This window comes from Phascolarctos cinereus, unplaced genomic scaffold (genome assembly GCF_003287225.1).
Source record: "Phascolarctos cinereus isolate Bilbo 61053 unplaced genomic scaffold, phaCin_HiC Scaffold_5;HRSCAF=322, whole genome shotgun sequence".
In the NCBI taxonomy this organism is placed as follows: Eukaryota; Metazoa; Chordata; class Mammalia; order Diprotodontia; family Phascolarctidae; genus Phascolarctos; species Phascolarctos cinereus.
In genome coordinates this window covers 239,047,587-239,064,345 of record NW_027555958.1, presented here as the reverse complement: position 1 = coordinate 239,064,345, position 16,759 = coordinate 239,047,587, and the positions used below count along the sequence as shown (strand labels likewise).

The window sequence follows — 16,759 nt, the reverse complement described above, 5'->3', positions numbered from 1 at the left end:
GCAACACTGTGTTAGGATGATTAACCATCCTTTAACCTCCAACTCAAGAGGCGCTGCCTTCATGAAGTCTTCCCTCGTTCCTCTTAAAGAAAAAGAGTCTTCCCCTTTGGACCATAAATTTTACTTTGTTATCTAACTAACTTCTCATGTATTTTTAATTAGCATTATCCCTGTGTCTTATGCCCCTGTTAGACTGTAAGCTCCATGAAGGCCGGGGAAGTGTACTTCTTAGATAAATATGGATTTTCCCATGGCAGTGTTCTGAACACAAACAACTTATTTTTTCCTCCTTTTAAATAGTATTTTATTTTTTCCAATTACATGTAAAGACAATTTTTAATATTCATTTTTAAATAAAATTTTGAGCTCTAGATTTTCTCCCACCTTTTCCTCCTTCTCAAGCTATTTGAGAAGCTATTTGATGTAGGTTCTATATGTGCAGTCATGTAAAACATTTCCACGTTAGTCATGCAGTGAAAGAAGAAACAACAAAAGGAAAAAACTAAGAAAAAATAAAGTGAAAATAGTATGCTTCTATCTGCATTCAGACTCCCATCAGTTCTTTCTTTGGATGTGGATAGCATTTTCTGTCATGAGTCTTTTGGAATTGTTTTGCATTATTGTATTGCTGAGAAGAGCTAAGTCAGTCATAGTTGATCATCATGAGGTATTGCTGTTACTATGTAGAATGTTCTCCTGGTTCTGCTCACTTCACTTTGCATCAGTTCGTGTGAGTCTTTCCAGGTTTTTCTGAAATCTGCCTGTTCATCATTTCTTATAGCACAGTAGTATTCCATTCATATATCACAACTTGTTCAACCATTCCCCAAATTTCCATTTCTTTACCACCAGAGAAAGAGCTGTTATGAATATTTTTTGTACATATAGGCCCTTTCCCCTTTTTTATGATCTCTTTGGGATACAGACCTAGTAGTAATATTGCTGGGTCAAAGGGTATGCAGTTTTATAGCCCTTTGGGCAGAGTTCCAAATTGCTCTACAGAATGGTTGGATCAGTTCACAACTCCACCAACAATGCATTAATGTCCTGATTTTCCCACATCCTTTCAAATTTGTCATTTTCCTTTTCTGTCATATTAGCCAGTCTGATAGGTGGTATCTCAGAGTTGTTTTAATTTGCATTTCTCTGATCAATAGTGATTTAAAGTATTTCTTCATGTACCTATAGATAGCTTTAATTTCTTCATCTGAAAACTACCTGTTCGTATCCTTTGACCAATTATTAGTTGGGGAGTGACTTGTATTGTTATAAATTTGATTCAGTTCTATATATGTATTTGAGACATGAGGCTTTTATCAGAGATGCTTGCTGTAAAAATTGTTTCCCAACTTTGTGTTTCTTCTAATCTTGGTTGCATTGGTTTTGTTTGTGAACATAAGGGCTTATTAAGTTTTTGGTGGAATTAATTTCAGGGGATCAAAAAGTCCCTATTGCCCTAAAATTTGATTTCTTCACTACTACCACACACACATAATGACTAGCTGATTCTTTGCCTTTCTACAGCTAGCTCTTCCTTCATTTAACTTACTGCCTTGGGAAAATAGCACTTGAAACTTTATTAGCCGTTTACCTCTAGTGTGTCTAAAGTTATTTCAGTTCCTTTCCTCATGACGGGTTTGAAAAAAGCAATACAGCATTGGGTACCTGAAAGAAAGTGGGGGTAGGGATTGGAAGGAACACATTAGTTGCACATTCCATGCTTGTTGAAGTTTGATTGTGGATATCTGAAATACTGGTGTAAGGTTTTGCAGAAAGGGAGAATTTTTTTTTTTGGACAGAAACTTTTCCCCTGTATTTGTTGGCAGGATTAGAGACCAGGGTATATTCTATCAGATATATATTTTTTTTTCTTTGTTTTTTTAAGTTCATTTTAAATTAGTAGGCTCTAGGTAAACATGAGTTGCTTGATAGAACATTACAACTTGACCTCTTTGCTTTCTATAGCAATCTCTTTGAATAAAACTCAAAAAGAAATAAGCAATTGAGAAACACACTTTAATTTGTGCCTTAAGAGAATTTGTGAGAGACAGATTTCCCAATTGAGAAACTGGGGAATGGAATGAGTCCAACTCAGCAAAGCCAAAATCCCAAGATCAGTGATCTCCTTAAACACCTTTTATACATGATGTATAGAGAAAATGTAGAAATATATAGACCACCGAGGTTTAGCAGACATTTCAGAAGTCATGAACCTAGGAATGTAGATATATACTGTTAATTATTCAGTATTGTTTGAACTACTCCTCATAAGCCAGTTTTTGTTAAGTGACCCTGAAAAGAGTTACTAGGGTAACTTAGACACTTGTGATAAGGTAAATAGGGAGGCAATATTCCTAAAGGTAGATGAGCTTATCCTTAGGACCCCCAAATATAAGCAGAGTAGTTTAGGTTCCTGCTTCTTCCCTCACCTCAGAACAGCACAGTCAGTTCAAGTGAACAAATATTAATGTTTATTCTGTGCAGGGTGTGCCATCCCAGTCATTGAGGATAAAAAGATGAGTAATAGGCCTATCTATCAAGAGGTTTAACAATCTGATCATCCAAATGATAAGTACACAAATAATGACAAAATAAGATCGAGTGAAATAAGGGTCAATGTGAGGAGAAATTAGAGGTGAGAAAGATCGCTTTGAGCCGAAGTAGGGCAGAGAGTCAGGGAAGGCTTCATGGAAGACCTGACATCTTTTGGGGGGCTTGACGCAAGAGAGGAATGTGAACAGATGGAGATGTGGAGTCCTTTTTAAGCTTTAGGGACAGCATAAGAAGGATGGGGACAGAAAATAGTCCAGATTGACTGGAGTGTGCAATATGTGAAAAGGACTACTGGTTTGATAAGTACATTGGGACCAAATTATGGAAAGATCTTAAATACCAGATTCAGGAATTTATTTATGCACACACACACACACACACACACACACACACACACACACACACACACACACACACACACACACATATATATATATACACACTTTTTTTTTTCTGTTTAGGTTTAGACAATGGAGAGTCCCTCCAGGATGAGTAGGGAAGCAAAACAGAGTAGTGCATAAGGAACGTTGCCCAGGCAGTGGTGGGTATTTCTGTCTTGGAGGAGGAATAGACTAAATAGACTATATAGACTAGCAGGAGACTGGTTAGGCTGTTGAAATAGTCTAGGTAACAAAAGATGAGAAGGTGAACCTGGATGGTTGCAGGGAGAGTGAAAAGTAGTGACCAAATTCCAGAGAGATTGTAAAGGTAGAAGTGACCAAACTTGACAACTGGTTGGCCATGTGGAATAAGGAGAAGAGAAGTGTCAGAGATGTGTTTGACCTGGAAAGACTTGTATGGACTGATGCTGAGTGAAGTGAGCAGAACCAGGAGACCATTGTACACAGTAACAGCCACGCTGTGCAGTGACTAATATTGATAGACTTAACCCTTCTCAGCAATACAAGGATCTAAGACGTCTCCAGAGGCCTCAGGATGGAAAATGCTGTCCACATCCAGAGAAAGAGCTATGGAGTTTGAATGCAGATCAAAGCATACTATTTGCTTTTTTTTTCTTCTGTTGTGTTTTGTTTCCTCTTTCTGGCGGTTCCTGCTATTGGTTCTAATTCTTCCCTACAACATCACTAATGTGAAAATATGTTTAATAGGAATGTGTGTGTGTGTGTGTGTGTGTATACACAGTCTGTATTGGACTGCGCGCTTTCTTGGGGAGGAAGAAGGGGAGGGAGGGGGAGAAAAATTTAAAACTCAAGAGCTTATAGAAATGATTGTTGATAAGCCAAAATAAGTTAATTAAAAAATAAATTTTTAAAAAAGATGATTTTGAGCTTAAAAGTCTAGGGGGCTAGTAGTGTCATCAACAGAAATAAAGTAGGAGGAATTTTTTAGAGATGAATAAGGTGGTGACTTCAGTTTTAAATGTCTTGAATTTGAGATGCAGATAGGACTACAGGTAGAGATAGTTAAAAGGAAATACAGACTTGTATTGGAATAGAATACTAAAAAGAGGTTCTGAGGAGAGGTTGAAAATGAAGGCAAAGAAGAGTCCTAGAATAGAGAGAAAAAGACCTTGGGAAACACCTATGTTGAAGGAGCCAGAAGAGGATGAAGAACCAGCCAAAAAGACAAAAATCACAAGCCCTAGAAAGATAAGTCGAGAAAAAAGGCCGTTAGGTTTGATGATAAGGTATCGTTAGAGGCCTTGAGATTAAGCCGTTTCCTTTAAGTGGTTGAACTTGGAAACCTTATTGTCAAGAGTTGAGTGGTAGCAAGTTGGTAGTGAAAGAAGCAAAGGCCATTAAGTGTAGACTGCCGTGTGTGTGGGTGTTGGGCAGTGAAGGAGAGACGTTCAGGAAATTGGCCAGGTCAGGGGAAGAGGTTTTCTATTTGTTTTTTCAACAAAGGACTCATAGATTTGGAGCTGGGGGAGAAGGGACCTTTAGAAGGCATTCAGCCCAACTCATTCATGTTATAAAGGAGGAAACAAAGGCCCTGGGAAGTTAAATGACTTGACCAAAGTGACACAGATAATAAACGAGACAAGATTTGAACCCAGATCATATGACTCTAAAGCCAGTATTCTTTCCTCCATATTCTGGAAAGTCCACTTCCTCACTGCCTCTGTGCATGAGATTATAAATGAGAGAAAGGGAGTTGGGGAAGGGACAGGAAGGGAAGGAGAATTACAGGTGCAGAGATTAACCTTAGTTAGCAAGGAGAAGGAAGATCACGTCTTCCTCCGAGACCAGGAGGAAGCTACTGGAAACAGAGGATCAGTCACTCAAACAGCAGTCATTCATTAAGTGCCTACGATGTGACAGGGATTGTGTTCCTTGCTAGGGATAAAAAAGAATGAAACAATCCCTACTCATAAGGAGCTTACATTCTCATGGAATATATATTTAGTCATATATAGAATAAACATAAAGGAGATAATTCAAATAAATACCAGGTAACTAAATACAGAATAGCTTGGAAAGGAGAATATTAGCCATGTCTTGAAGAGAGAAAGTGTATTCTAGACTTTAGGAACAGCCAGGGTTTATACTTCTCTTTATATGGGTGTTTGGCAGTGATAAAGAAAAGGGATAATAGGTTAGAAAGGTAGGGTCAGGGATAGGATTTTTGTTTTTTTGAGTGCTTGAATGTCCTGTGTAAAGAACAGAAAGATAGCTAATTTGTCTGTTTCGAAGATCATGAGAAAGAGAGTGGAGGGAAGTCATGCACAATAAAGATAGGTTGGAGCTGGTTTGTAGTTTTGTTGTTTTTCAGTCATGTCCAACTCTTGTGACCCCATTTGGGGTTTTCTTAGCAGAGACACTAGAGTGGTTTACCATTTTATTCACCAACTCATTTTACAGGTGAGGGAAACTGAGGCAAACAGGGGGAAGTGACTTACTTAAGGTCATGCAGCTAGTAATTGTCTGAGGCCAGATTTGAACTCAGGAAGAGGAGTCTTCCTGACTCTAGGCCCAGCACTCAATCCACTTCACTAACTAGCGGCCCCCCAGTTTAAAAACTTAATATTTGAATCTAGAAGCAATAGGGAGCCACTGGACTTTATTGAGTAGGAGAATGACATCTAATTTGTTCTTAAGGAAAGTCACTTTAACTCCTATTTGGAATGGACTGGAGTGGGGAAAGATTTGAGGCAGGGACACTGTTTTGGTAATCTAGGCAAGAGGTAATGAGGGCCTGAGCTAGAGTGAGGGCTATTTTAGTAGAGAGGAATCAGATGTGACACATGTTATGGAGGTAGAAACAGCAAGATTTGGCAAGTGATTGGATATGTGGGGTGAGAAAGAGTGAAGAAATAAGGATAACTCCAAGGTTATGAACCTGAGAGACTGATAGAATGGCAGCATCTTTGACAGAAATGGGAAAGTTTGGAGTACATTAAGGGAAAGGAGTCAAGGAAGTTCACAACATGGCCTGATTCTTGATTGTAGTCACTCCTTCAGACCCCTGGACACTTCTTCCATTCCCTTCAGAGTAAGGAGGAATCTGTCTACCCTTTCCCACTGCACATGCACGCACACACACAAGCACATGTATGTACGTGCACACACTTCCTCTTCTCTCCTTCTGTTCCCTTCTCTCTCACTGCTCCCCCTCTCAATTTGCACTGTCTTTTTTAAAATAGTATTTTGTTTTTTCCAATTACACATAAAGATCATTTTCAACATTCACTTTTACAAGATTTTGAGTTCCAAATTTTTTTCTCCCTTCTCTCCCCCCTCCTGATGATGGCAATCTGATATAAGTTATATGTGTACAGTCATATTAAACATTTCCAATTTAATCATATTGTGAAAGGAAAATCAGAACAAAAGAGAAAAACCTCAAGAAAGAAAAAAGAGAGAGAAAATAGTATGCTTTGATCTGCATTCAGACTCCATGGTTCTTTCTCTATTATTTACACTATTCATCTTTAATTCTTGTCTCTTGTCCCTCCAAAGCAAAGAGCCTACCTTGAAGACTGAGCTTCTTGCAATATATGTGACTGAGGTACAAGGAGACTTCAACGTGGATCTAGAGGGACATTGTTCAGAAGTAGCTTGTTCCTGCCTTTGGGACAGAGACCTGGGCGTGATACACTGAACTCCTGCCTTCATCACTATCATCTTGTTTACCAGAGCAGCTCCCCAATTTTGGATATTATTTCTACTTGTCACTTTGTGGAGGATGCTTTATCATAAGTACTTCATCACACAACCAATAGGGTTTTAGGGGGTGGGGTTTTTTTTCTTTCCACTTTTATCATTAAAACATCCACATTGACTTTTTGAGGAACCTATGAATTACCCAACTAACTGCCCTGGGATGGCTAAGGTGTCTTACTGCAGGAGGAAGACAGTGTACCTCTCTAAGGTGGACTTAAATGTCCCCTCGCAAACAAGATGTCATTTCCTAGTAAGAAAATGTATCAGCTGGGCTTTGGTATGTTTACCTTCCTTCCCTTTTAGCTCCAAGATAGCTTCACAAGCAAAAACTGGCAGCTCGTTGACTGCAGCAAAGCAGCTGTATTCGGGAGCAGATGATACCCCACTAGTGAACATCAGTCAGGGAGGCCAAATCAGATTTCATTGCCTCAAAGCAGATGTGCTCTGTTAAGGCCTCACACAATCATGTTCTCCTTTCTGCTCCAATATGTGGTCACTGAAACAGTTGTTCTATCCTGCTGCAGGGCTGTTGAGGGGTTTGCCTTCCTTCAGCTGTACAGCTGGAGTTGCCAGCACATTTTACCAAATGTCGTAAAAATATCATCTGTCTTCTTAAGAACTATGTGTATATGTATGTATATGTATTTAATTAAAAATTAGTTTTTTATGTGACTCCCTCTTTTTCTATAAAATAAAATTGTGTCTGGTGGGAGGCAGCAGCCTCAATGACTACTAATGAATCCTTAGCTGCTGATGACAAGAATGAGGAAAGACAGGTGTAAAAATCAGGAAGAGAAATTCTTACTGCTGGGGGCCCTCCTAGGGTGGTCAAACTCTTTGTTCAGTTGTTGTCATTCTTGTGATTTGTATCCTGATCTGCTCTTGATACATTTAAATGCATTTGGAACTGGCTGAACATATCCCAGAAATGTCAGTTAATGGTTTGTTGTGAACCTGAATGAGGATTTCTCATGACATGCCACACCACCAGTGATCTGGATAAAGACGTCGATGGCATCCATAAAAATGGTAGTAATGATATTTGTTCTGTCTATCTCACAGGATTGTGGTTAAAAAAAAAAAAGCTTTGTAAACAAAGTGCTTTGCAGATGTGAGTTATTATAATTGTCATACTTAACCAAATTCACAAATTCCCCAAACCTACCCACAGTGCTAAAAAACTCCTTCTGGGTCTCTGCCTTATTGCAAGGCTTCCAGTGCAGGTTGCAGACGATTTGTTATTCCTTGCTCTCCTGGCTGACCCATCTTTCCCAGGCATTTATCTTTGAGAAGCCTTTTGATATGTTTCTTACGCATAATTCAGAATTGGTAATACACTGTAGCATATTTATGTCCACCGTATGCCTCCCTTCCATTGCCTTTTGGATGACACACAATTTTGATTCTCTGGGGATTATGCTATTCCATGATTTACAGTCGGAGAGTATTGCTGAATGTTAGTATTAAAAAGATTTTTTTTAATTCAGAGATTGCAGTCATTGAAAGCACTCTCTCGCTTCCCAAATGCCCATTCTCTTCCTTTTCACTTCAGCCAGTAAACATTTATTAAGGGCCTGCCACAATCCAAGCACTGTACTAAGTGTTAGGGATACAAAGAAAGGTAAAAGACAGTCTCAGCTCTAGCACCTCACAGTCTAATGGAGACAACATGCAAACACCTATGTACAAATGATCTGTATTCAGGATAAATTGGAGATGATCGGCAGAGGAAAGGCACTGGAATTAGGGGGGATGGGGAAAGACCTCCCTCTTCAGGGTTTTAATATCTAAAATATTGGTCCTAGAGGGACCTATTCAGTGGCTTGTTCATCCAACCACATGTCATAAACAGGACACTAGTTTTTCTTCCACCTATTTTTTCCTATGTGGATTGTTAGGTTGACCAGAGTAATTGTGAGGTACCTCATTAAGGCTATCCTCCCGTATTGTGAAGCAGAATGTGTTTGGTTCATCATCCACTCACCATCTACTGGGAAACCCTCTTCTAATTGGACTCCCCTAGACATCCTCATATGAAGGCAATAAATGACTGGTGAATATATCTCCTTGTTATCTGCATGGCACTAATCAGAGGGTAACAAAGTTCCTTGGTCATTTCTGTCAGGGAATTTTATGTTGCCATAACATGTTAATGGGAAACAGCATGTTGGAGGAGATCCTTTAAAAACACATTTTGTTGTATTGAATCAAAAGCTGTTTTTATAATAAGCAAAAAAAAAAAAGAGGGGATTTTGTGTTCCCTACACCTTTCAGAATATTGTTTGCAAAAGGCTGCCTATTCCATTTGCATTTTCAAAGATGAAGATGAAGGTAAGAAGTAAGATGGGTTATTGATCTTTTTTTGTGGAAGGTGACCATTTTCCTCAAATGAAATTTAATTTCAAATCTATCTATGCTGCCTTAATCACCTTCTGACCTCCAGTCTCACATCTCCACCTGCCTTTCAGACATTGAAATAGATGTCCAATTCGAACAGAAGTGGAGCTACTTGACTAGGCCTTTAAACCCAAATCATTCTGCCTTCTTTGAATGGCCAGTAATAGGCCCAGCCCAAACCTACGGCTTGTTGTTTAGGTACTGATGGTTTAGAATGAGTGAAAATAGCACTTGTTTTCTGTACTGGCCAGAAACCGAGGGTCTTCCCCTCCCACGTTAGTAGCTTTGGGATGGTAAATTAGGCCATATTTTTTTCTCAATTCTTACCTACCTCTTAGTCATTGAATGAGCATGGCCTCAGACAAACCGAGCCCTAGGAAAGAACTTATTTCAGAAAGGCCAGGGTCACCCACTGCATCCTGAGCCTTTCACCACCAGTCGTCTTGACGTTTTGTCTGGCCACTGGACGAGATGTGAGGTTGGTGACTTTGTCATTGCTCCTCTTTGAGAACTAAGGAAAAACAACAGTGTCCACCTACTGCCTGTCCTGGCTTCCTTGAATCCCCAACTAAAATCCCATCTCTACATGAAGCCATTCCCAACCCTTCTCAATTCTAATGCTTTCCTTCTCTTGTTGCCTGTTTATTCTGTATGTGGCTTGTTTGTACGTATTTATTTGCTTGTCTCCCCACTAGATTGTGAGCTCCTTGTGGGCAGCAATTGTCTTTTGCCTCTTTTTGTGTCCATAGTGCTTAGCACAGCGCCTAGCACATAGTAAGCACGTCCTGTTTTATTGACTGACTAATAAAAATGTAGGCATGAATTTGGGTTCAAAAAAAAATATGCACAAGTACAAAATGGGAGAAACATGATGACAGCAGTTCATAGGAAAACAAGTTGAGCCTGTGGTTGGGGACAGGGACAGCCTGGGGAGGGATGGTAGTATATAGTTATCTGGAAGCTCAATAACAAAGGGATAATAATAGCACCTATCACACAGTTGTTCCTGACACAAAGGAGGTGCTATATAAATGCTTATTCCCTTCCCTGTCCTGCCAAAATCCATGTCTTTTTCAGGCAAATCTCCATGGTGAAGCCAAGTGTAAGCCATTTGCCTCTTAAATTTCCTCTTAGATTTGTCCCAATGTTCTAGCCCATCCCAACCTTTTTGGAAGCCTGGCTGCCATCCAGGGTTGTTAGCCCTCCCCCCAGCTTTGCTCCATCTGTAGTCTCAAACATAGCAACACAGTCTTTATCCAAATCATTTAAAAAAAAAAGTTAAAACAGCACAGATCTCTTTGGAACTCCACTGGAGACCTTCCAAGCTAACATTGAACTATCAATGACCACCTTTTGGTCCCAGCCACTGAACCAGGTTAAACCTTAATCTGTTTTCTAGCATATGTTTCCCATTTTTCCCCCAAAAAAGAAGTGCATGAGAGACTGATGCTTTGCTATAAAATCTAGGTGAGCTACATTTACTGTGTTTGTCTGAAGTACCAGCTTAGTAACCTTGCCAAAAAAAAAAATGAGGTGAGTCTGGCAAGACCTGCTTTTTTGATGAAGCCACATGGCTGTTTATGATCACTGTCTCACATTTTGGATTTTTCCTATCCATCTCTCTACCAAGGTATTCTAGAAGTTTACCAGGAATCAAAAGTTGAGTTCATTGGCCTATGGTTTACAGACTTTATTCTCCCTCTGCCCTCCCCCCCACCCTACCACATTCCTTCTCTCTTTTTTGACAATCTGGACCAGGGGTGGGGAACCTGCCACCTTGAGGCCACATATGGCCTTTTAGGTCCCTGGGTGCAGCCTTTTGACTGAGTCCAAGTTTTACAGAACAAATACTTTTATTAAGGGCATTTGTTCTGTGAAGTTTGAAGTCAGCCAAAAGGCCACATTTGAGGACCCAGAGTCTGGACATTGATTTTTCTCAGATCCCATAGTACTCCCATCCTCTATATTATCTTTTTTTTTTTTGGCAAAGCAATCAGGGTTAAGTGATCTTTCAGAGATCACTGATAATGGCTCAGTGATTATGTTTGCCTGTTCTCTCAATATGGAAGGTTGTAGTTCATCTGAGCCAGGTGACTATCTCATGATCTTTTATCTTGGGTATCAACTATGTATTAGCCATTTTTGTTTTGGCCTTTCCAATATAAAGATCATTTTTGGCAGATAAAACAGAAGCAAAGTAAGACTTAAGTAGCTTCTCTGTCAGTAATTGTCAAGTTGTCATTGTCCTATCCACACCAAATAATTCTGTCCGTTTTTTGATCCTTTTCTTTTCCTCAGTATGGCTCAAAACAAATCCTGTTTGTTATCCTTAGCTTAGCTTCAGGTCATTGTCAATTTTAACCCTGCTAACATTCTTACAGGACCATATCCATCCTGTTGGCTGTTCTTGCTTTTGTCGTCTGTACATTCCCTTTTAAAATCTGAATGATTTGGGGCAGCTGGGTGGCGCAGTGGATAGAGCACTGGCCCTGGAGTCAGGAGGACCTGAGTTCAAATCTGGCCTCAGGCACTTGACACTTACTAGCTGAGTGACCCTGGGCAAGTCACTTAACCCTATTGCTTAGCAAAAACAAAATCTAAATGATTTAATAGGTTCCCTGTGCATTCTCTTACCAACTCTACTTTTTTCTTGTATTTCTTGCTCTTTGAACCTTAAGAATTTCAATCTTGAAGTCTTTTCATCCCACCTGAACTAACTTTCCATGTAGAATTTTGGTCTACACAGGGCTTCTTTTTTTTTTTTTCAGATTAGTGATGTTGTAAGTAAAAATTAGAACCAAAAGGAGGAATCACTAGAAAGAGGAAACAAAACTCAACAGAAGAAAAAAAAAATAGCAAATAGTATGCTTCGATCTGCATTCAAATTCCATAGTTCTTTCTTTGGATGTGGATAACATTTTCTGTCATGAATATTAGTCATCACACAACATGGCAGTTACCGTGTACAACATTATACATACAAGTCTTTCCAGGTTTTTCTGAAGTCAGCCTGTTCATCATTTCTTATAGCACAATAATATTCCATTACATTTATATACCACAACTTGCTCAGCCATTCCCTAATTGATGGGCATCCCTTCAATTTCCAATTCTTTGCCACCACAAAAAGAGCTGCTATGAATATTTTTGTACATATGGGTCCTTTTCCCATTTGTATGATCTCTTTGAGATATAACCCTAGGAGGTCTATTGCTGGGTCAAAAGGTATGCACATTTTTATAGCCCTTTGGGCATAGTTCCAAATTGCTCTCCAAAATGGTTGGATCATTTTACAACTCCACCAACAATGCATTATTATTCCAATTTTCCCACATCTCCAATATTTATCATTTTATTGTCTTCTTGGCCAATCTGATAGTTGTTTTGATTTGCATTTCATCAATAGTGATTTAGAGCATTTTTTCATATGACTATAGATGACTTTAATTTCTTCATCTGAAAACTGCCTGTTCACATACACAGGGCTTCTTAAACATCCACTCACTACCCACAGTTTAAGAAGTGCTGGCTATGGGATCTTACCTGCCTTTGCTCTGAACTAGGGTGCACACCAGGCTCTTTTTGATTTTCCTCTCTTTTGTCCCAAATTCTAAGATGGAGGTGGTCACTTCCCCTTTCCCCCCCAAGTTTCCATTGCTTCCACACCAACAGTCATCCCACTTGTCAGTTAATAAGTTAATTAGGCTCCTACTATGTGCCAGGCACTGTGCTAAGCAGTAGGGATATTATGATGCAGAACAAAATTTCCTTTTGTTGGTTCCTCTACCTATTTTACAGGATGAAATTATTAAGGCAGGTCAAGCAATTAACTTGCTCTAATTTTGGTTTTAGGATTCCTACAGATGTCCAGATAACTGAAATCCTCCTTCGCTGATACATCATGCCAGGCCTGTGATCTCTTTCCAGAACTAGTTATCTATGTGGTATTCTCAGATGACAGCATCACTTCTGTTTCTGCATCCTTTAATCTTTACCAAAATGTTTTCTGCTATGTTCCTGTCTCCCTCCAGATTCCTGGTTTTTTTTTTTTCAAGTGGGTATGTCTCCTTAATATATAGCTCTATGCCACTATACCCCTTTTACCTATCATGTTTCTTTTGACTGGTATACTCTTTCAGTGCCATATTCTAATCATGAGTCTCATCTCACCAAGTCCCAGTGATACATATGAGGTCAAACGTATTACCCAGTCTCTTGTATTTGACCTTTTGCTTCCTGTAGCAATGTCTAATGGGAAAAGGGTAGCTACTTCCCTCTTCCTTGTTCTAGGGGCTGGAGCACCACCATGGAAGTAGGACTTGATTATCTCTGCATGGGAGCATTGTGAAGATTTGGATTCTCCTGCATTCAGTTTCTCTGTTGGTTGTCTTTTAAACTGATTGACATAAAATAAGAAAGTCACCTCTAAGGAACCTTCCAGCTCTAAATCTTTGATTTGTGATCCTCTGATAAGGGTTAAGAATAAGACATTTCTTCACCTCTCCAACTACTGGAAGATGATCCCTGAGTGTCAGCCAATGAGGCTAGCATGTGTAGTACACCCTTTCCCTCTTGTCGGATGTGCTAAGATGGGCATGGAACTCTTGCTTGAAACCCTCAAACTCTTCACTGTCCTCTTGGAGCGTTGAGACACAGATGACTTGTAATCCTGTTCAAAATAGTCTCCCTTTCTTTCCTACAGCCCAAATGTGACCGTACTGTTCATGAACAAGAACCTGTATTATAAAAACAGAAGCAAACAAAATCCAAAGCCCCTCATCTTGTTTCTATGAGCTGCTGAGTGACTGTTCCCTGGAGGGACATCTGACATTAAACAAATCATCTACATTTTGCTTGCCTGGGAAAATAAAACTTTTTCTGCCTTCAGGCACTGAACTACCCTAGCAGAACCCCGCCGATGGTGCTGTGCTGTCTGGCTCTAATTAGGAATATATTCTCTGTACGTTGATGCTTTGAGAGACTGATCAGGGGAGGTTTGTTTGAAGTTTTGGGTTTATTATTAAAGCAAATGAATTCAACCGGCTATAGTCTGCTTTGCAGTGACTGGCAGGTGTCCTATATTCATCTGATTATGTTAACCCAGAAAGGGCTTGCTTTCTATAGCTCCTGGCACAGTTCATCCCAGCAATCAGATTGTTATCAAGACCAGTGTGTGGCTAAATACTCCAATTCTGCTGTATGTTAACATGTAATATTTTCACCTTTTATGATAGGATTGTTTTTGTTCCTTTCCCTAGGTGCTTCAGCTCTTACTGAAAGAAAAAGGCCACTGTCCTTATCACTTTTGTGCGCTGATTTTCCTTCTCTAAGGACTGTCATTGGTGGTCCTGCAGGTTGTCACTCAACAAGTGGTTGGATTGAATTATCTGGACTAACCAGGGCAAACCTCACCAATGGTGCTAAAGGTTTTCACATGCTGGCTCTGTGGATATATTTCTCCAAGTCAATCTGAAAATAACCCAAAGAGAGCTAGAGTGCCACAGAAGTGTACTATCCCAATAATAATCCTCCTCCCAGGCTGCTGCTGAGTTATAATGATCGACTCTGTTTGGCAAAGAAATCGATGTAGAGTAAGGATGTGCAAAACAGTCACCCAAGATTATCAGGAAGTTCCTGGTCCATGTGGCCGAAGTACAATCTAACTTTGATATGCATTGGTTAGGTTCCTGGTTGAGCTCGTTAGCTCATTTGAAGCTAAGGTATTAATGGAATCATGGACTTTATTTTCCTGAAATCTTTAGCTTCAAAAAGTGAAAAGTTTTCACAGCCACAGACCATATTCTTTTTTTTTCTTTTAAATAGTATTTTGTTTTTTCCAATTACTTGTAAAGACAATTTTTTGGCAATTTTTTTTTTAAATTTTAAGCTTACATACAAAATTAAAAAAGGAAAAAGAAAAAACATTGCCATGTACACAGCAGACCGTAAGAGAGGATTTGATATAAAACAATAAATTTCCATTTCAAGAAAACCTATATAATAAATACTACACATTGTTTTCAAAGCAGCCCAGCTTTCCTTTGCTTCTTTGTTGGTTTTCTTTTGTTCTCTGCTGTGCACTTTTTACTTTATTTTTTCTCCTCCCTCCCCCCACCACCCTAAAGAAGGCTGCAATTAAGCATGGATATAGATATATATATACATACATACACATAGATATCTATAAACATACACATGTACACTCATACACATATGTAAGACTGTACTATGCTTATTTCCTCCTATCATGTTTCTCTGAAGGTGGATAGCATCTTCCTAAATCCAAAGCTTTCCATGTTTTTCTGTATCAGCTCATCATTTCTTACACCACAGCAATATTCCAACCCAATCATGTACTATCTGGGAGATTGTCTATGAAAGTTTTCCCCCCAGTTTTCTGCATTCCTTCTATTTTGAGCTACATAGGTTTTATTTATACAAGAAAATTTTAATTCAAAATAATTCAGATTATCCTTTTTACACTTCAGTAATGTTCTCGCCTCATAACATAGTTTAAGATCGGATACTGCTGAAATCTACTACCTTTACATCTTTTCCCCCTGGTTTCTTTGAAGTTCCTGACCATTTTCTTCTTCCAAATGAACTTTGTCATGACGTTGTCCAACTCAGTAAAATAATTTTTTAGTAATTTAATTGGGATGACATTGAATAAATAGATTAGTTAGGTAAAATTGTCATTTAAAAAATTATATTGGCTTTACCTATCTATGAACAATAAATATACTTCAATTATTTAGATCTGAGTTCATTTGTATAAAAAAGTGTTTTATGTTTCTGTTCATGTAATTCCTGGGTCTGTTTTGGCAGGTATATGCTCAGGTATGTTATGCTATCTAGGTTTTTAGATGGTCTAAAACAATATTGAATAATATTGCTGACACAGTGTAGTTTCTCTATTTTTCACTTGTGATTAAATCTATTTTAACTTTAACTTTGTTTGAGATCATGATTACTGTCCTTGTTTGCTTGTTTGTTTTTCACATACTAAATTTTACTCCTGCCTTTTATTTTATTTTTATGGGTAACTCTCATTTTTAGAGCTTTTCCTGAAAGCAACATATTGTTGAATTCAGATTTTTAATCTGCTGTTTCCATTTTGTGGGTAAATTCATCCCATTCACAGTCTAAGCTACAATTACTTGTTATGTATTTTTCTCCTTCCCTTCCACGAGATTCCCTCCCTTATCCTCTCCTCCCACCCTATCCCCTTGCCCTCTTATTTCTTTCTGAATTTAGAAGGCTGTTATACCCTTTTAGATAGATATGTTATTCCCTCTTTAACCCATTCTTGATGGGAGAAAAGTTCCAGCTCTACCTACCCTCCCTCCTACTAGCTTCTGTATCAGTTTTTCCTTTTATGCCTCATTTGTATGAGATAATTACTCCTTTTTATCTCTCCCTACACAGTTTTATTTTTCTTTAGAATCACCCCATCATACTCAGCTCAGGCCATGCCTTTCTTTCAAACTGCCCAAATAATGATGACAATTGTAAGAGAATTGCTAATATTTTCACATATTTGAAGTATACAATTTGACCTTATTGAGTCCCTTATAATTGGTCTTTAATGTTTACCTTATATTTCTCCTGGTTGTTATATGTCAAAATTTCACTGAAGTTCTGGGGGTTTTGTCACAAAAACCTGAAAGTCTTTGAGTTTGTTG

General features: G+C 38.8%; 1 protein-coding gene across 5 annotated transcripts in view; it reads left to right on the top strand.

The window, feature by feature from the left end:
* RNF8 (ring finger protein 8) overlaps positions 1–16,026 on the top strand; it is a 79,870-nt gene extending 63,844 nt beyond the window's left edge. For 4 of the 5 annotated variants that reach the window (XM_078155393.1, XM_020999429.2, XM_020999431.2 and 1 more), the window contains one exon: positions 14,333–16,026. In XM_078155393.1, coding sequence (XP_078011519.1) covers positions 14,333–14,547 — 215 coding nt within the window. In that variant the 3' untranslated portion in view covers positions 14,548–16,026. Of the gene's footprint in view, positions 1–6,473; positions 7,350–14,332 lie in introns of those variants that run through there. The other variant, XM_020999432.2, reaches the window with a different exon arrangement.
* Positions 16,027–16,759: the final 733 nt, after the last annotated feature.